We start from the raw sequence: 19,343 nt of genomic DNA on the forward strand, positions 1-19,343 counted from the left end.
CAATGTTGGGCGTGGTGAGAGTCAATACTGCAGTTGACATGGATTGAAACGGCCCAGCCCGCTCGACCGTGTGATTGACGATGACGTATTGTGCTAGCGTCGAAACGAGACGGTCATTGCTCGGCGCTAGGAAAGAAGAACAAGTGCCGGGGATAGATCTAATCAGAGTCTCTATCGCGTGCCCTCGATTGCTGCTCGCTGTGTCGAACAATGTGGAGGGAGGTCGACGAGGAATTGGTAACCGAGATGGAACGTATTACACGTCCAATTGTTTCAGTCTCACCACCGGGCACAGGGTCGCAGGCTGGCGGCTGCTCACCATTCCACACTGCCTGACTGCCTAGGCACGTTGGGGCCGAGATGACAGGCATTCTCATGCAGGACCCCAATCCACGGTGCCACATGCAAGCTCCTCCAGCGGGGAAAGCACCTCGTCTACCGCTGTGGATCTCCTGTTTTAATATCCCGTGCGTGGGCTACGGTGCATTGGTGCGTGCAGTGGACTCAGCTTGTCAGCCTGAGTGGCTGGCGAGTGAACCAACGGCTGAAGGGAGAGTGAAGCCGATGGCATCAGCGACAGTTGGAACCCTGCAACCCCTCACATAGTTCATGCTCGCGCCGCCGTTCTGAATTCACCGAGTCATTCAGATCTTGGAAAGGCTGCGGAGGTTGTTGGGATCGACGTTGTTCAGGAATGGACTGCACCGTGGCCGGCCTGCCGGACGTGCTCCGACGGCTGGACCCGTCCCTACTGCTCCAGTCGACAAGAGAAAACCAGGGTGAACGTAAACAGCGCTCTTGTCGGCGCCGTTGCCAGCGTTTGTTGTCTCATCGGACGACTATCTATCCTACAGCGTTCAAAGCTGGCCAGATGACCTTCTTGTTGTCCTATGCAACTTGAGAAGCCGGCTGTTGTAAAACTTCTGAAGGGCCTGATAGACCTGTTCCTGTACAAGTACATGGTGATAACCTGGCGTCTAGAAGCACCTCCTGCTTGCAGGAATAGCGTTTAGGTGGGCCACTTGGCCCATCCTGAGGGACCGGCAAGCAGGACTCACAAATACACACACGAACCACCGGCTTGCACGAACATGGTGGCCGCTCCAGCTTTGAACAGAGGACGGGGCATCCGGGGACGGACGGGCGGGCTCAGAGCCGCCGCCGCAAGTAACGGAAGAGATTCGGGAAACAGCACAGCGAGGCGGAATGCTCCTCCTAGTGATTACTTCCGTTAGTCGTCGCCGGAGGAGGAGGGCGCTCGGGACCGAATGGTTGAGGCTGCTGCGACTCAGTCGGTTTGGTGCACTGCGGTCCTTCGTCCTCGGTCTCCTCGTCATCCTCCTCGTAGTCCTCCTCGCCCTCTTCACTGACCTCGTCGCCTTCCTCGTACTCCTCGTCGTCCTCGTACTCGCTCTCCTCCCCGTCCACCTCGCCCTCGCCCTCTGCGTAGCAGCTCTCCACCGTGCCCTGCATGCCCTGCGGTATGCCCCGCCCTTGCTGCTGCATCTGCGTGATGATGCTCTTGAGCTTCTCGTTGTTCTTCTTCTGGTCTTCAATGTCCTTGATGTGCTTGTTCCGCTCGTCCGCCATCTTGAAGATGTTCTGGTTCATCTTCTCGTGTTTTCGTTTCAGGTTTTCGTTCTCCTTCTCGAGGCGCTTCGTCTTCTTAGACATGTCCTCCATTTCCTTTCGGAACGTCAGGAAGAGGTCGTTGCTGTTGTTCAGCGTGTCCTCCACCTGCTTGAACTTGTCGACGTACACGTTGAGCTGGTTTCTCAGCTCTGCCTCGGTTTTGGAGAAGGTTTGTACCTGCGCGTTGAGTTGCCGAGCCCTCGCCGCCTCCGCCTCCGCATTCTTCTTCTCCTTGTCGTATTTGGACAGGTTGAACTGTAACTCGAGCTCCTTGGTCCGCATGAGCGAGTGAAAATGCAGCTCCCGAAGCTCGTACTGGTCAATGAGACTCTTGAAGCGAGATTTAAACCTGCAAAACATGAGACACGGTTCAAAATCGCCAGGATGGGACACACGCACAGCTCTTCCAGGTCCATATCGACGACTTGCTTCCGCGGATTGTCCTTCTCCTCTTGGTAGTCGTCCAGCGTCTGTAATAGAGCGCTGTACTTTTCGTCCCAAGCCGTTTCGTTCCGCCGTTGCGTATCGGAAAGCGTCTTGTTCTCATTCTGGCCAGGAGTGTCAGCCTAGGGCCCACCGAGTCTTGCGCCCGAGCTATGTTGCAGCAGATAGATACCTTGAGCTTGTTGTTCTCCTTTTGAAGTTCTCGGCAAAGCTTCTCCAGCTTCTCACGGAGGCCGGTGTTCTTGGTGAGCTCGTTCCTGGCGTGATCCTTCTCCTTTTGCAGTTGGTCCGCCCGCTTCTTGTTCTTGATGCTCTCACGCTCGTGGCGCTTCATCTCGGACAGTAGATCGTAACACCGTTTCTGAAGGTGATCGATTTTTTGAATGTCGCTCATCTTTGCGGTTTGGGACTGAAGCTCACGATTCGCCTTGCGCACCTCCCGCTCTGCGTGGTCCGTACATTAGCAACATTGTCCCTGTATGGCACGAGCGATCCGAGGCCACTGAGTTGAATCCTTCCGCACCATGCGCTGGGACCACTGTCTCTATTCAACGGGGTGCGAATGGCTCTATCCCGTGGGGCAAATCCGGACGGCTAGGCTGGCGCCAAATACCATCTGAACTGCCTTCCCCCACCAAAGTCCGCATGCCTCATCCTACCCCTCGGGTCCACTCATTCCCAGCCCTCGTGACGTCGTAGACGGGGGGAAATAACACGCACCAATCTCAGCCTCCTGGTCCTTCTCGCCGGCAGCATCGTGTTCGAGTTGCGATATGCGCTGTGCTACGAGTTTGGAGGCTTCGTTCGAGTCCAAGGCCTTCTTCGCCTTGCGGTCTTTCTTGCTCGGAGTGCCGGCAGCTGGGGGCGCTGGCGGTGGTCGGGGGTCATTGTGGACGTGGTTTCCATTGATAGCGGGTGCTTCGTCGTGGGCATGGCCGATCGGGACAGTTGCTCGAGGTGCGAGAGGCGCCGTGGATGCCATTGTGCAGAGGTCAGAGGGACCCAGGTTCTGGGGACCCTTGGCGCTACAGCAAAGTCGGGACTGAGCTGTGTTGTTCGAGTGGAATGCTTAGTTGGTCATTGGCAGGGGGTGTCGGCCGGCGGGGTGGCTTCCCTGTGCAGTTCGGTCTGATTGTGGTGCTTCTCGTCGTTGTCATGTGTGTCGATTTTTTCGGTTTGTAAATTGAGGTTGAGGTTGGTCAGCGTCGATGGGGTCGCAGAGACTAGCGACGGGGCACGGACTGGATGCTTGGTGCAGTGCGGTGCAGTGGAAGCAAGCACAGCACAGCACAGCACGTCGTGCCCCATACCTGCCTACCTATGATGGAATTCTCTACGTCAACAGGGGGAGCTGGCAGGGGCTGTCCCCAGTCCCCAGCAGATACATTGCTGCTGTGCCCCTCCCTGCCTTGCAGTCTGGTTTGAGATTTATTTGGCTTTTCTGCTTTCTTTAGAAGACGCCAGTCCTGTCAAAGGAAAAGCAAGACAAGCTGCTTCATGAGGTGTGCATTCTGTCATGCGTTCATGAACCATCGAAACCCTCCTCTACCGGTATTGCATTACGAACTAGACTTATCACCAAATGAGTCACCAATTTCGTACTCAGGTAATCAAGTAGAGCGGCTGCACCACATGGAGGAAACCTCTTGAATGGGGCACAGTACCTGAGCCGGCTGTCTGGACAGCTCCTGGAGCTCGACTCAGCACATTGCACCACCCAAGTACAGCACGGCCTCGGAGCCCGTTGGGCCCGTTGTCTGCTTCTGCACCGTACCGTAACGTTGCGCACCGTCCCGAATTGGCGGAAGAACCGGCCTGCTGACACGACTGCCCAAAAAGGTTCTTGATCACAACTCCGCTGTAATTTGCTGGGGCTCTGTTAGTGGCGGTGGCCGGGATGTCACACGTCACCAGGTACGTAGCAACACAGACCTCGGCAGGTACGTATCCTGCTCGGACTACAGTCTGCACGGCCTAAAATTTCCAAATGCCATTCCGTCACATATCATCGAACGGTCTATCGGAAGGACCCTCCAGCTTCCAACCTCCATCGCATGCAAAGGAGGATCAATACCGTCACATCCCGCGGACCAAGCTCGACTTTGGCCTGCCCCGTCTCCAGTAGTTGGCAGATCTCACGAGTTTCCCGCGAGATGCAGAGGACAAGAGCTTTGCGCCATGCCGCTGTCAACGGGGCGAAGAGAGCCGTGACGGAGCTTTCTCACCATCCCAGAGCAGGCGAGAAGCTTCACGGCTTCACCCTGTTGCGCTCCAAGCATGTGCCCGAGCTCGAGCTGACGGCCCTGCACCTGCAGCACGATAAGACTGGTGCCGAACATCTTCACATTGCCCGTGATGACAGCAACAATGTCTTCTCCATCGGCTTCAAGACCAACCCGCCGGATGACACCGGCGTGCCGCATATCCTGGAGCACACCACTCTGTGTGGCAGTGAGAAGTGAGCATGAATACATTGCTGCCCAGGTCGGTACGGGACCGAAAGCTGACAAGGGAACAGGTATCCCATCCGAGATCCGTTCTTTAAGATGTTGCCACGGACCCTGTCCAACTTCATGAATGCCTTCACTGCATCGGACCATACCTTCTACCCTTTCGCCACCACCAACGCCCAGGACTTCCAGAACTTGATGGGTGTTTATCTTGACGCGACCCTTCACCCATTGCTCAAGCAGACAGACTTTACCCAAGAAGGATGGAGGATAGGCCCAGAGAACCCCCAGGCCATCGCCAGTGGCCAGGAGGCCAAACCTGAGGATCGTAAGCTGGTTTTCAAGGGGGTTGTCTATAACGAAATGAAAGGACAGATGTCCGATGCTGGCTACCTCTATTACATCAGGTTCCAGGACCACATCTTTCCGGACATCAACAACTCCGGTGGTGACCCTCAGAAGATCACCGACCTGACCTACCATCAGCTGAAGCAATTCCACGACGAACATTATCACCCAAGCAATGCCAAATTGTTCACCTACGGTGACATGCCGCTGGCCGACCACCTGAAGGAGATTGACGCTCAGCTTAGTGCGTTTGAGAGGATACAAGGCGACCTGAAAATCCACCGTCCTGTTGACCTCAGTCGCGGTCCCCAGGAAATCACGGTCCGAGGTCCAGTCGACCCCTTGATGGACGCGAACAGGCAATTCAAAACCTCGATCTCATGGGTGCTGGGCGAAACCACCGACGTCGTGGAGTCATTTTCGCTGTCTCTTCTCTCTGCATTGCTTATGGATGGATATGGGTCACCCCTCTACAAGGCTCTAATCGAGTCTGGACTGGGACTTGACTGGTCACCGAATACCGGCTACGATAGCTCCAACTCTCGCGGCATCTTCTCAGTGGGGTTGAGCGGTGTCCAAGAGATGGATGTCCCGACGGTCAAGTCAGCGCTGCAGAAAACATTGCGTGAGGTTCGGGACAAGGGTTTCGAGAGATCCAAAATCGACGGCTACCTGCACCAGCTCGAACTCGGACTTAAGCACAAGACAGCTAAATTTGGCATGTCAATGTTGCACAGGTTGAAGCCGAGCTGGTTCAACGGCATCGATCCATTTGACTCTCTTGCTTGGAACGACACACTAGCAGCATTCGAGGCAGAGCTGGCCAAAGGTGGCTACCTCGAAGGCTTGATGGACAAATACCTCTTGAACGATAACACCTTGACGTTTACGATGACGCCTTCGCCTAACTTTGGGCAAGAGCTGGCCCAGGAGGAGGCTGATAGGCTTGCTACCAAGATCGAAGCTGTCACGAAGCAAGCGGGCGGGAAGGACGCTGCGCAGAAACAGCTCGAAGAGAAGGAAATTCAACTGCTTGAAGAGCAGAATAAGACAAACACCGAGGACCTGAGTTGCTTACCCAGTGTACATGTCCAAGACATTCCAAGGCGGAAGCCGGGTCCAATTTTGAGGGATGATACCGTCAATGGTGTCAAGACTCAATGGTATGAGGCGCCGACCAATGGACTAACATATTTCCGTCTGGTCACGGCCCTAGAAAATCTGCCAGATGAGCTGAGGCTGCTGCTTCCATTGTTCACTGGCTCAATCATGCGCCTCGGAACGAAAGACACATCTATGGAGCAGCTCGAAGATCTAATGAAGCTGAAGACAGGGGGCGTCTCTGTCAGCTATCATTCTGCCTCGTCAGCGACCGATTTCACTCGAGCCACCGAGGGCTTCGGCTTCACAGGCATGGCCCTGGACCGCAACGTGCCTCATGTGTTCGATATACTCCGCAAGTTAGTAGTGGAGACCAATTTTGACAGTGCTGAAGCTGTGCAGCAAATCCGGCAACTTATCCAAGCATCGGCCGACGGCGTCGTGAATGACATTGCATCTTCTGGTCATTCGTACGCACGTCGCGCCGCGGAGGCCGGGTTGACCAACCACTCATATCTTTCTGAGCAGATCGGTGGCCTGTCGCAAGTCAAGTTGATCACCTCGCTTGCGAACAGACCAGAATCTGATCAGTTGGAAGATGTCATTGCAAAGCTCAAGCATATTCAGCAGCTGGCCATGACGGGTGGCAACATCCGCGCAGCGATCACGTGCGGGAGCGAGTCTGTCAAGGCGAATTCAGCCGCCTTCTCAGACTTCCTTAGATCCTTTTCTGGCCCAGCAAACCTCCCAGCACAAGCACCAAGAAAATTCGAGCGCAACATCAAGACGTTCTATCCCCTGCCCTACCAGGTCTACTACGGTGCCCTGGCCGTCCCTACGGTTTCCTATACGTCTGCCGATGGGGCACCGCTTCAGATCCTGTCGCAGCTTCTTACGCACAAACACCTCCACCACGAGATCCGAGAGAAGGGGGGTGCGTACGGTGGTGGTGCATACCACCGGTCGATGGAAGGCCTCTTCGGTTTCTACTCGTACCGCGACCCAAATCCCGTGAACACGCTAGGCATCATGCGCAACGCCGGGCGGTGGGCGGTCGACAAGAAGTGGAGCGACCGTGATCTGGAAGACGCTAAGATCAGCGTGTTCCAATCCGTCGACGCGCCAGTCTCCGTGAACGAGGAGGGTATGGGCCGCTTCCTCTACGGTGTCGACGAGGAGATGAAGCAGCGCAAGAGAGAGCAGCTGCTTGATGTTACGAAAGAGCAGGTGCGTGACGTTGCGCAGAAATATGTTGTCGAGGCCTTCGACAAGCAGGCCGAGAGGGCAGTCTTCTTGGGCGAAAAGCAAGCCTGGGTTGACGGTGAGTGGAAAGTTGAGGACATGAATGTCAATGGTGGAGAGACATCCTCGTGAATACTATGATGACAAAAGGCGGTTATTTGTATAACACATTTGACTCTGGGTTACCGTCACGCAAAGAAGGCCGTGGCGTCCCAGCTGTACAACATGCATATACAACATAGGACAAAGATATAGAAATGATACCCTTCTCTCAACACCGGCCCGCCCTTGCTGGCAACGCAGCCAGGACAGGACGGCGCATCGGGCACCACACAGACGAAGAGCACAGCGTTCAGATACGATACGTCTTTTTGCCTCTCTTACCATGGCACTGAGACCACAACAAGACGCGAGATCAAATCCACATGACGATTGACGAACCGCGGTCATGCGGCTGGTTCTGTCTTTCGTGCGCTCGTTTATCAGACCCGTCTTCCTAAGCTTACTGGATGTGCGGACTATTCAACAGAGTACATGCATGCGTGCCATTGTCACCTTCCTGGTCTGATAGTGAGATGCAGACCTGAATTTGTCAACCACCCTGGAATCCCGCTCCGAGCAGAGACAGTTGATGTAGACCCGGAGGATGTAGGGAAGCTGCTGGGATTACAAGGGGATTCAAGCCGAATGGACGACCCATGCGACAGGTGGATCCATTAACTTGATCTTGTCGTAGTTCTACTCGGCCCATTGGGAAGGCCACAGAAGAAACGGAAGGGGTGATGGGGGAGGGGGGGATTTCTCGGCTGCCGAAGCCAGACTTGGTTGGGAAAATGTGTGTTTCTTGGCTCTACGCGGCGCGTTCACCGTCCGTATTTGAAATACACCCTGGCAGGTGATATTTGAAATATCAGTCATATGCAATGCATGGACAGATGTGCTCGCGTGGTAAATTGCGGCGTCGTAGCTCTGTACATGTATTTGTGACTGTACTCAGTGGTGACGTCCGACAGCCGGACCAACAAGGGACCTACGTAAGGTGGGGGGTATGGGGGCTCTTGGTGGGATGATTCCGACCGTCAATGTCCTCCTCACCTGTGGGAGAGCTTTCTCATAAGAATGAGTCAACCTGACCTACACACTCGCCAAACATATACCATCCAGCCGTACTCGAGGTTCCTGTTGCTGTCTCGCGGCTGTGGCATTGTTTGACCGTTCCAATTGATCATTTCCCCCTGTCTCCCCGAATCACCAGAGCAATTGGAAACCTACCTTGCAAGATGCCCACCCGCGACGAGATCACCTACTTCGGCGCCGGCCCAGCGCTGCTCCCTACAGATGTCCTCGAACAGGCCTCCAAGGCCCTTCTCGACTACAATGGCACCGGCCTGGGAATCGCCGAGCACTCGCACCGCTCCCAGCTGGCCACCGACATCATCAACAACGCCAAGGCCGACCTCGCCACATACCTCGACCTGCCCGCCGATGACTACGAGGTCCTCTTCATGCAGGGCGGCGGCAGCGGCGAGTTCTCCGCCACCGTCTACAACATGGTCGGCGCGTGGGTCTCGCGCAAGAAGGCCGAGCTGCTGAAGTCGAACCACCTGGCCGAGAGCGAGGCCCAGCCCGAGCTGCTGGAGAAGGAGCTGGCCAAGGCCGTCGCGGGCCTGAAGCTGGACTACATTGTCACGGGGAGCTGGTCGCTCAAGGCCTACCAGGAGGCCCAGAGGCTACTGGGGCCCGAGCACGTCAACCTGGTCTGCGACGCGAGGACCGACAACGGCGGCAAGTTCGGCAAGTTCGGCAAGGTCCCGGACCAGAGCACGTGGAAGCTGTCGCCCGACGCCGCCATGGTGTACTACTGCGACAACGAGACGGTCGACGGCGTGGAGATGCCCAGCTTCCCCGAGATCCTTGCGCCCAAGGCCGACGGCACGGGCCCTATCGTCGTGGCCGACATGTCCTCCAACATCCTGTCGAGGAGGTTCCCTGGCAAGAACTTCTCGGTGATCTTTTTCGGTGCGCAGAAGAACCTTGGGTCGACCGGTGTCACCGTCGCGATCATCAAGAAGACCCTCCTGCCCCCCACGACGCCCCAGCCGCCACCGGCTCTGCTGCGGAAGCTTGGTCTGCCGATCGGGCCCATCGTGCTGTCCTACGAGACCATCGCCAAGAACAACAGCTTGTACAACACGCTGAGCATATTTGAGTACGTACTTTTGCCGGACAAACTAACGAAGAGGGCCACATACTGACAGATCTGCAGCGTCTACGTCGCCGGCTCGGTATTGAAGAAGCTGCTCGCCACGTTCCCTGACAAGGTCGACGGACAAGAGGCCGTTGCTAACAAGAAGGCTGCGCTCATCTACGCGGCACTTGAGGCCCACCCTGAGACATACAGGATTGTTCCAGACAAGAGCGCCCGCTCAAGGATGAACATCTGCTTCCGGGTCACCAAGGTGAGCTGAAAAATATCCCCACAAGTAGAGCTTTATCTCGCAGGGCACAAATCTGACGTGACAACGATAGGGTGACAACATCGACGAGGCCGAGAAGGCCTTCCTGAAGCAGTCCACCGACCTGGGTCTCACAGGTCTCAAAGGGCACAGGTCAGTGGGCGGTATCCGGGCCTCCAATTACAACTCAGTACCGCTGGAGGGCGCCCAGAAGCTGGCTACCTTTATCGAGAAGTTTGCCACCTCGTAGGTTGGCTCACAAAGTCTACCGCTGGTTACAGCGCGGGCTACGTGAAGAAGAAAATTGAGGCTGCATCTCATCAGGCGTTGTGGCAAGGGAAAATTAGGTGGGACATCAATGTATATACAGACGAAGGGCCCTGGATGATTTACCAACGAGGGCAGGATATCTATACCACAAGCGTTTCAACACGTTGGATATGGCTGGTATGGGTCCCACCGGTGTACATGTACACCTCGAATATGATAATCAATACGGAATCGCCACGTGTGTGTGACCAGTCGTTAATTTGCAGGGTCGAAGTTCCAGACTAAGTAGACTGAAGTATAGTATGCAAACGACGTGTAGAATCACACGCTATAGTAACACTTGTGCGTTTGAAGCTCAAGTGTTTTTCACAGTGGAATTACACAACATGGTAGTACACAAGAGCTTGTTTTGTGTCACGCAATGCCATGTTTAAGGAGCTCACACAGAACATTGCACATACTTGGGCCAGTTGACGTTTATCAAGCTCCTCTATAAAAGTTTTGGTCATACTTAGGAATCTTCGGTTCTCTGTGCGTGGATGTATTCAAAACTCCCTTGACACACCCGCAGGACAGAGACTGGCATGTCAGATCTCTCACACTGGTCCCTCTTGGACTAACCCATGCTGAAGACGAGCAACCATTTCAGCGAAAGTACGTGCTGGTTCCTTATTCTGGACAAGCCCTCGGCGCGTAGTCTCACTTGTTGAACACTATAGCTACATCATTTCGTGGTTTTGACCTTGACGGCCTGTATCAGAGTCTCGCCAATACTAACCCAGCGCGAAGGCGGAACCAGGTCCCAGACAAGCGACCACAATTGGAAAGAGGACAACCGGGATGATGATTTTCTTTCCTTCGATTCCAGCAAATCCAAGATCCAGCAGGGAATAGAGAAGCCAGAGGAAAGAGCTGGCGAAGGCGAACACTTCGTCGGCCTGGAGGGCCCACCGGGTGTGCGAAATGAAGTCAGAGTGCACACCGCTCTCGAGCGCAAATGTTTCCGAGATGGAGTGAGGAGCCGATAGGAGCATGTAAATCCACACGCCTGACGAGACTGAGCCCAACACGGCGAGAAAAGACTCAAGAGAGACGGCACCGGTGCGAGAATTGGTCTTGGCTGGTGAAACAGTCGACGAGAGCCTGGCAACAATGAAGTTGAGCACGCCGATCTCCAGGTGCGCCATCTGCCACGCCCAAGTCCAGTAATGGCGCGCCTCGGGCGTGGCAGAACAGAACATGGCAAACACCTCCGCGGTGTGGAAGGTCAAGATGATCGGGAGCAGCAATGACAGTTCCCCGGTCCTGATCTCGCGGCCGCGGCCCTAGCGGGCGATCTCGGACGGCGAAGGGCTGAGGACAAAGGAGAGGAAGCACCAGGCGGGCGCAACGGTGGCTATTCCCAGCAGCTGCCCGGCAAAGATGAAGATGGTCGGACAGCCAAAAACGCCAGGCCAAGTATGGCGCTCGTTGTTTTTGATAGTCCCGCTGCCATTTTGAGGGATTGTAATACAATAACAAGTAGATGGAGAGATAAGAAAACAAGATGGAATGGAGCCGTCTGTTCGAAAAGTAGGTGGGAGACTTTTCAAATTTGCATGGCTTTTATGTTTATTGGATGTTCCATTGTCTGTTGGGTGTTGAAGGGGTTATAAGTCAGGGTCTGCACATTCGGCCCACCCCCTGATTCGGCCCACTCCATACTTGCGTGCGCGTTAGATCCACCCCATTATATATTATGCGTTTTCTTTATAATAGAATTTTCTCTTTTCTTTAAACTTTTAATATATTATTATCTATTAATTATAAAGCCATATATGGAAGAAGATATAGATATAGTACTTAAGGCGATTTGGGTTGGCGCTGATATTTAAAAGGCCTCTTTATATTAGGGCATTTTAAGGATTATACTTTATAATCATTGTTATAATGCCTAAAGCTATTTAAATGCCTTAGAATTTTAAATAAGATTATTATAAACTTAAGAAATATACTTATTTAATTAAGTAATTAATTAAGTAATATTAAGGTTATTAATAATATATTTTAAAATAAAGTTTTTTATAGCCTAAGTAGCTATTTTTTAAAAATATTAACTACCCTTTAATAAGCATTAATTAAGAGCTTTTCTTATTAAAAATTTTAAGATTTAAAATATATAAAGCCGTTAAATAACTTTAAGCTAAGTAAATAAAGTAAAAATAAATATAATTAAGGAGTAATTTAACCTCCTTTAATTATTAATAATTATAAATATTTATTTAGAAAATTATTATAATATTAATAAGGGGGGTATAGCTAAGGGCAAGGGGAAGAATAGCATTATTTTAAAACTTAAAGGAAGGAAGGTTATTACTTAAAAAAGCCATGGGTTATGCATATAAACTTTTTTCCTTAAGTACATCTTTATAATAGGTAAATTATGCTTTTCCCTTATTATCTTTAAGGGGAAGTTAATTTAATAATAATAATTTAAAACCTTTAAGAGTTATAAGAATTAAGAGTTTATGGTAATGCTAAATGGCTAAATAAATAATGCTATAATACTTAAGTAGCTATAAAAGATCTTTATCCTTTAAATAAAGTTAAATGCCCTTAAAGAATAGCATTTATTAATAATAAATAGATATAAAAGCTATTATATTTTAAAGTTTATATAAAAATGCTTTTTATATAAGATTTATTATTTTTATTTATCGCTATATACCTTATATATATTATAACCTCTTAATTTAAGGGTATTCTTTAACCTTAAGGCAGCATATAAAAAGGAAGCAGATTTTTTAAATCTTTATATTAATAATATTTATATTAAAAAGTAATTATTCCTTTATTGCTATTAAAAAATAAAATCTATAATACTTAAAGAAAAGCATATGCTTTTTAAATAGCAAGGAATTAATTTATAGCTAATTAATATAGCTAAACTATTAATAAGTATAATTATGCTTAAAAACTTTAATAAAATAATATTTATATTTATTTTTAATAATATTATAAGAATTAAAAAACTTAAATTAATTACTTTAATACTTATTAAGTTATAAAAAAGGGTTTTTTTAATCCTTAAAGTATTTTAAGAAATATAGGTTACTTTTATTAATTATAACTTATAAAAATACTTAATTATAACTTAATAATTACTTTTTAAAAAGGTTTAAAAAGGATATAATAAGAAAAATTAGCAATTAATAATACTTTTATAAGAAAATTAAATTCTTAAAGATAAATTAATAATTATAATACCTTAAAAGAGAAGGAAGGTTAAAATAAGCCTAAACTTTATATTTATTAAAATTAAGCATATATATAAGGTATAAATTAACGCCAGCATAATTAAGAATAACTTAATAGAAATAAATGCTTTTAAAGACATTATAAATACAAAAAAATGCATTATTATGGGTAATAATAATAATTTAAAGTAACTTTAATTAAAGGGGTGGTGTGGCGAGGAGGACCGTTTTGGTGGGCTGAATCAGGGGGTGGGCTGAATGTGCAGACCCTGACTTACTACTCTGCGCATAAACACTGGATTCTACAGGATTCAGAGGTATCATCAGAACCAAACGACTGCCTACATGAAGCAGTGTAAGCCAAGCCTTTCAGGCAGCGATACTACAGCCTTCTCATCACTCAACTTTGACAGATTCTGCGGGTATGAGAGCTGGCCAGGGTTGGGTGGACGGCTTTTCTCATAAGCACAGCAGGACACGCATTGTAGTAAAGAGGACAAGTCGTGCTTGAATTATACTTTGTACCAAAGTGTTCAGTTTGAAGATTTGTCATACAGATAGTACACTACTTTTTGTTTGAGTGAACATTACTCAGGATTAGATCTACAAAAGATCTGAAGTAGGCAAACAGTCGGACGGGACGGCCGAGAAATGCCAATACTGCTGCCTTTGTTCCTTTGCATAGGAGGATTCCATCCTGGAACATCCGCTTGACGGGGAAAATGCGTGGATTACGATCTAGTCACACGGTGATCGGCATGTGCAACGCTCCGTACGACTCCGCCATGCCTGACTTTCCTATAGCTCCTCTCGGGAAGCTCGGAATGCCCGCGAGACAGGAGATCCTGCTGTGCATTTGACGCTGGTCGTTTATGCCATGTTTATTTGGTTCGCCCATGGATGCCCTGTGTTTGGATCTTCTCCGACTCCATCACAGTGCCCTCGTAAGACCTAATATCTGCACCGCCAGGCGGCAGGAACTCGATTCTGAGGGGTTGCAACACAATCAATAGCTAAATAAATCTTCGGCGTAGAACAAAACGCTATGTCCTTGTCTTCTTTTGGGCCACATCTGGACCCGTGGACTTTGTCCCTTTCCTTGTCCAGTCTGATGCGCTTAGGAATTCCGAGTTGCCCAATTGCCGTTCTGATATACATGAAGCTGTGCAGCTTTAGAAGACAAATACGCCGCCAAGGCCGCGGGATTCAGACCGCCAGTAATACAGAGTTCATCGCAGCCTCACTCGGCCCGCAACAATTTTCTCTGGCTCATGAGATCCCATGTGCAGCACTGCCACTTCCTCATTATGTTCCGAGACACAACACGACAGCCACCAGACTACGCCAGTTCCATGGCCCCTGGCCCCGATGTAAGCGATAAGCTGAAGCTCGCCAAAGAAGACCCAGTTCAGAGTTTTCTGATGCTTGGCGTCAGCCGCCGCACAAGTCGCGGACGTGTATGTGCTATGAATCATAATGACCTGGAGACAGAAACCATGAGGACCTGCGGTGTGGCGGGCGCTTCCAGAGCCAAAGCCCTCGGGGCGGTGATCTATCGAAGACCGATGGCTTCACCCAATAGGTGACAACCTATCAGCGGCCTGAGAAGGTCAGATACGGGTAGCTTGGTGGATTCTGTACGCCCAGTTCTGCATGAAATACTTGTGATTATCGCTGTCTGCGGTCATTTGACCATCACATTGTTGATCCTTCGCAAAATACGGTCTGATGACTGTGATGTGCTTGACAGCAGGATTACATTAGGGCCTTTTGACTATCATGGCTTATCATTGAAACATAGAGAGCCTACAGCCTCCTTTCAGCGGTCTCCCTTCACGTATTTCAGGAGGTCTGCAGCCCAGACTGTGGTGGTCGGAGTCAACATCGTTCTCAGAAACTCTTCTAAAGTTCAGACCCTTGTCTTTAACCACTCGCTGCACAACCAGGGTTTTCGGCTGTGCCCAGTTTGATTATTGCAATATGTATGAAGTTGCCAAAGAAAAGGCCTCTACTGCCTCTGCCGGCTGTCACTCCTTCCCGGCGATACAAGACTCCCAAGATACTTCAAGCCTTATTTTTAGTTCACCACTTCAAGCCAAGAGCCAGGAATCCAGCTCTTGTAGGAAACGCAATCTTAGTTTCCACCTGTATACACTCTTCCTGTTCACCAAGAGCGATTTCAAGACCGTCGTCTTCCCTCAGAGCATATTCGCCATCGCGGCCGCGCTGTCTGGGGCTGCAGTATCCCCGACGCCATATTCAGGAACTTGCATCTCGGCCGTCCTGTTGAGGGTGCCGCACATGGTGGTCTGGATATGGATCCTTGTGACGGCTGCCGTGGTCGCGACGACTGTGCACGCTCAGGATTTGCCAGATATGAAGGGTGACCGGGCACGGCAGAGAAAGACGCTCCCTTTGGTATACGGAGAGAGAGTGGCTCGGTGGTCTTTGGCTATCCTTGTAGTGGTGTGGTCGGTGATACTTCCTGTGCTCTGCAATGTGCAGATTCCTGTTGTGCGGTGGCTGCCACTTGGAGTCGGTAGTTTAATCTCCGTACTAACTACATCACATCAACACGAATCTTCGGACAAGTTGGTTTGGAATTTGTGGTGTTTTTGGGTGGCTGGACTATACCTCCTGCCCCTATTCAGACAAGTTTCATAGCCCATTCGAGGTAAGATGTTACCTACAGGTTCATACAGATAGAAAAGTTATGTATTGTCAGACTGATGTAGAATGGTACTTTTTTCTGAGAGGAACACTGCAACGCAAAAGGCGAATGTTTTCAGCCTTTTGCTACAAGTGGAGTCACCAAACCGTTCTAACAAGAGATAAGAATCTGAGGAATTACCCGATCAGGCAATAAGGTATAAGTCATTTAAATACTATGGATAGAAGTACTCATATGATGAACTTAGTGTCTGCAGAGAGGCAAGATAATACAATCGGTGAAGGTGTGGTAGCAGGGCACAGGCGAAGTGTTTGACATGGTGGGAGTCTGATGGAGATATGCTGTTTGAAAAGCCATGCGCTATGTGAAAGTGTGAAGGACAGATTTCGGTCTTCACTCTACCAAGCAAGGGACATTCTGAAAGACTTCGTTTTTCAGCCTGGAAATCATTTCCCGCTCTCGAAAAGAAAGAGGATGAAAAGGACCATGTGCTTACTAAAGGGTAGAGTCAGCGGTATTCTCCTTAGGTACGGATTCGATGATTACCGTCATTGAAGTCGTTTCAGGACTGTGAGCGTTACTTCTCTTTGGTCGCCTGCATTTATCCGGCACCGGTTCACGGCTAGCGAACCACCCCGCACCAATAGTGCGCGCACTTCCCCTGGCCGTTTCTCCGGGAAAGTGGTGTAAGCCTCGCAAAGTTTAGCTGCCACGCCATTGCGTGGATCATACGACCCTACCCTGGAGAAAATCTGTTCCAGCCTGATCTCACCAAGCCTTTCAGGTGGCCACTGGCCAGCCGTACGCCCGGTAGGGTTGAAGAGTTACGGTCGACGCGTGTCATGATAGTATAAGATGTCGTGGTCCCGGGCCGTCAGATGGCCAAAGTTGAATGTAACGCATCCGCTACTCCAAATAACGATCTCGGCATGTCTTCTCTTTCTGAGGTCGGGCTCACGGCCCTGTCCGTGTTCGCCATGACCTTCTCGAGATTCGCCGGAGCACAAATAGCAAATTCGTCCTGTTCCAACGACGCTACATCGCTCACCTTCATATATCAGAACAACCTGAACGCATCCGACGACGTGAATCATGTCGGGGCCATCTTGTTGGATCCTTCGACTCAGAGTGGAGGAGACTCCCAGTGTATAGCAATAGGAGAGTCTCTATTGCCCTTCACGACTGTCGAAACACACAGTGAGGACTTCGAGAATGCTCTGTCCTACCTCGCATTCGCTGGCTTAGTACAACCTGGGCAACAATATTACATCGAGGATGCTGTGTTGTCTGTCAACACCTTGCCTGGAGGCACGCTTGGCTTCTCGACATCCGCTTCGGAAAATAGGACTGGCCAGCTACCGGTTCTCTGTACCCAGTCTAGCTCTCAGAATGGTGCGAGCAACGCTCAGGCGACTGCTTCGAACAGACTGACTATTTCCTCGGCGGGCAATACCTACGTAGGCTTTCGAAACCAGAAATCCTTCCGCTTTATTGGGATACCATATGCAGACCCGGTCGAGCGTTTCGACTACTCAACAGTATACAGCGCTACAGGCCAAACGATCGATGCCACCGCGTATGGTGCCGACTGTACACAAGCGGGTGACTCGTCTTCCGCTGAAGACTGTCTGTTCCTGAACATCCAGACACCTTACATACCCAAGGCTGGGTCGAGCGAAAACCTCAGGCCGGTTATGTTCAGCATCCACGGTGGTGGCTTCACAGGCGGTAACGGGGGCGCAAATTCCGGGCTGGATGGCGGGAACATGGCCTCAAGAGAAGACATTGTGTCAGTCGAGCTCAACTACCGCCTGTCTACCCTGGGTTTCCTCGCCGTACCTGGAACGGATGTCAAAGGCAACTTTGGAATTGGAGATCAGATTACAGCGCTGGGGGTAAGCATCTCATATCGCAATTCAAATTGGAAAGCTAGTACTAAGGATCGCTTGCTACAGTGGGTGAAGAAGAATATTGCTTCTTTTGGTGGGAATCCCAACAACGTCACCATCATTGGAGAGAGTGCTGGTGCCGGGTCAGTTCGGACATTGCTCGGTTCACCGCCCGTCATCGAGAACAATCTCATCTCTGGAGCTGTGTCCATGTCCAACCTGGGCGGGGGTGTCGCTCTTGGTCTGCAAGGCGATTACGCCACGACCTACAGCACGTACTTGACCATCGAGCAGTCTTTTGATCGGGCTGGCGAACAGATCTTCAGCGGCGTCGGCTGCAACCAGACCGATGTCAACGAACAGATCGCATGCTTAAAGACCGTAAATGCGTCTACGATCATCAATCTGGGAACAGTCGCAAGATACGTCGTCCAGGATGGTACAATCGTCGACACAGAGCAGCTTATTGTCACCGCCAAGAACGGCAGCCAGGCCTACGTTTCGGTCATTTTTGGTACTACAAACAACGACGGCGCCTCATTCTGTGGATATCCGCCAAGCAATATCACCAGCGAGGTTCAGGGCATTGCTTCCTCACTTAGCATCTCTCAAGCCCAGGCCCAGCGAGTCATTGACAGTGGCCTGTTTCCATACTTTGACACGGGCAATCTGACTTTGGATACCTTCAATGTCTCACAAAGAGTTTCTACTGATCTGCAATTCCGATGCGTCGACGAGGCCACTGTCTACGCTGCTAGTGTTTCGGGGGCGTTCCCTGCTTCCTATTACTATAACATCTACCGCACATACGAGGGTTACGATCCGCTGAAACTGGGTCCAGCTTTGAACGGCGGAGTCAATCCAGAAGGCAACTATTTCAGACTTCACGGGAGCGACCTCGGCTTCACATACGGCAACCAAAACCCCCTCCGCGACCAGCGCGACCTGCAGGCCAGTCAGCTTATCAGCGGCTACTACGCCGCTTTCGCACGGACAGGCTCCCCGAACCCGGGTGAGGATTACTTGCGGGCGCGAGGCTACAGTGACACGCTGTCGGCGGTAAGGGAGACTGGCACTTGGGATCCTGTCACTAGTGACCAGGGGCCGGCCAAGCAGCTGGATTATCCGGCCGAGACGATCACGTTTCCTGAGGTCCAACAGTGTGTTTTTTTGAATTACAGCCTAGCTTATTATCTCGACGGCGGCGCTTGAAGCCATCGAGCAAAATTGGAAGGGATCTTAGTCAGCACATAGGGCATTGGCCTTCCCAAACCTCTAATTCAATGTATACTTAAGTAATGATTCAGCGCCTTCCCATCGGCCGACACTCAGATAGTAATTTTGGGGGGCTCAAACTACGAATTAAATTCGATAAGACTGTTTGCTCCTGAGAGGGCATGCATCGAGTATGACTCCTCTAGTGAACAGAGGCGAAGAATCCAGGTCGGTGGGACAGCCCACTCAAACAAGAAGTCAAACGAGTGTGGATTTGGTAGCTATGCTGTCTATGGGTTCATTTGGAAAACAACGGTCATAAGATGAGCCGGACAGCGTCTGTGCTGCTCAGTTGCCCACGAGCCTCTAAACACTCTCAGCGGCCCACT

The 19,343-nt window shown here is 50.6% G+C and overlaps 5 protein-coding genes across 5 annotated transcripts; 3 read left to right on the top strand and 2 right to left on the bottom strand.

Moving 5' to 3' along the window:
• Positions 1–1,215: 1,215 nt before the first annotated feature.
• Positions 1,216–3,058, bottom strand: INS49_014606 (uncharacterized protein; the record flags this gene model as incomplete). Its single annotated transcript, XM_043175296.1, has 4 exons — positions 1,216–1,981; positions 2,032–2,180; positions 2,249–2,520; positions 2,797–3,058. 4 exons carry the CDS (start codon positions 3,056–3,058, stop codon positions 1,216–1,218), a joined length of 1,449 nt encoding a protein of 482 aa, XP_043020253.1.
• A 1,171-nt stretch (positions 3,059–4,229) lies between these two features.
• On the top strand, positions 4,230–7,349 carry INS49_014607 (uncharacterized protein; the record flags this gene model as incomplete). Its single annotated transcript, XM_043175297.1, has 2 exons — positions 4,230–4,534; positions 4,595–7,349. 2 exons carry the CDS (start codon positions 4,230–4,232, stop codon positions 7,347–7,349), a joined length of 3,060 nt encoding a protein of 1,019 aa, XP_043020254.1.
• A 1,148-nt stretch (positions 7,350–8,497) lies between these two features.
• Positions 8,498–9,923, top strand: INS49_014608 (uncharacterized protein; the record flags this gene model as incomplete). The annotated part of the gene is made up of 3 exons (XM_043175298.1): positions 8,498–9,426; positions 9,484–9,676; positions 9,747–9,923. 3 exons carry the CDS (start codon positions 8,498–8,500, stop codon positions 9,921–9,923), a joined length of 1,299 nt encoding a protein of 432 aa, XP_043020255.1.
• A 689-nt stretch (positions 9,924–10,612) lies between these two features.
• INS49_014609 (uncharacterized protein) lies at positions 10,613–11,184 on the bottom strand (the record flags this gene model as incomplete). The annotated part of the gene is made up of 2 exons (XM_043175299.1): positions 10,613–10,617; positions 10,722–11,184. The coding sequence occupies 2 exons, from the start codon at positions 11,182–11,184 to the stop codon at positions 10,613–10,615; spliced, it is 468 nt and encodes a 155-aa protein (XP_043020256.1).
• Positions 11,185–16,779: 5,595 nt separating this feature from the next.
• Positions 16,780–18,951, top strand: INS49_014610 (uncharacterized protein; the record flags this gene model as incomplete). The annotated part of the gene is made up of 2 exons (XM_043175300.1): positions 16,780–17,745; positions 17,806–18,951. 2 exons carry the CDS (start codon positions 16,780–16,782, stop codon positions 18,949–18,951), a joined length of 2,112 nt encoding a protein of 703 aa, XP_043020257.1.
• Positions 18,952–19,343: the final 392 nt, after the last annotated feature.

This window comes from Diaporthe citri (assembly GCF_014595645.1).
Source record: "Diaporthe citri strain NFHF-8-4 chromosome Unknown scaffold_8, whole genome shotgun sequence".
NCBI classification, from domain to species: domain Eukaryota; kingdom Fungi; phylum Ascomycota; class Sordariomycetes; order Diaporthales; family Diaporthaceae; genus Diaporthe; species Diaporthe citri.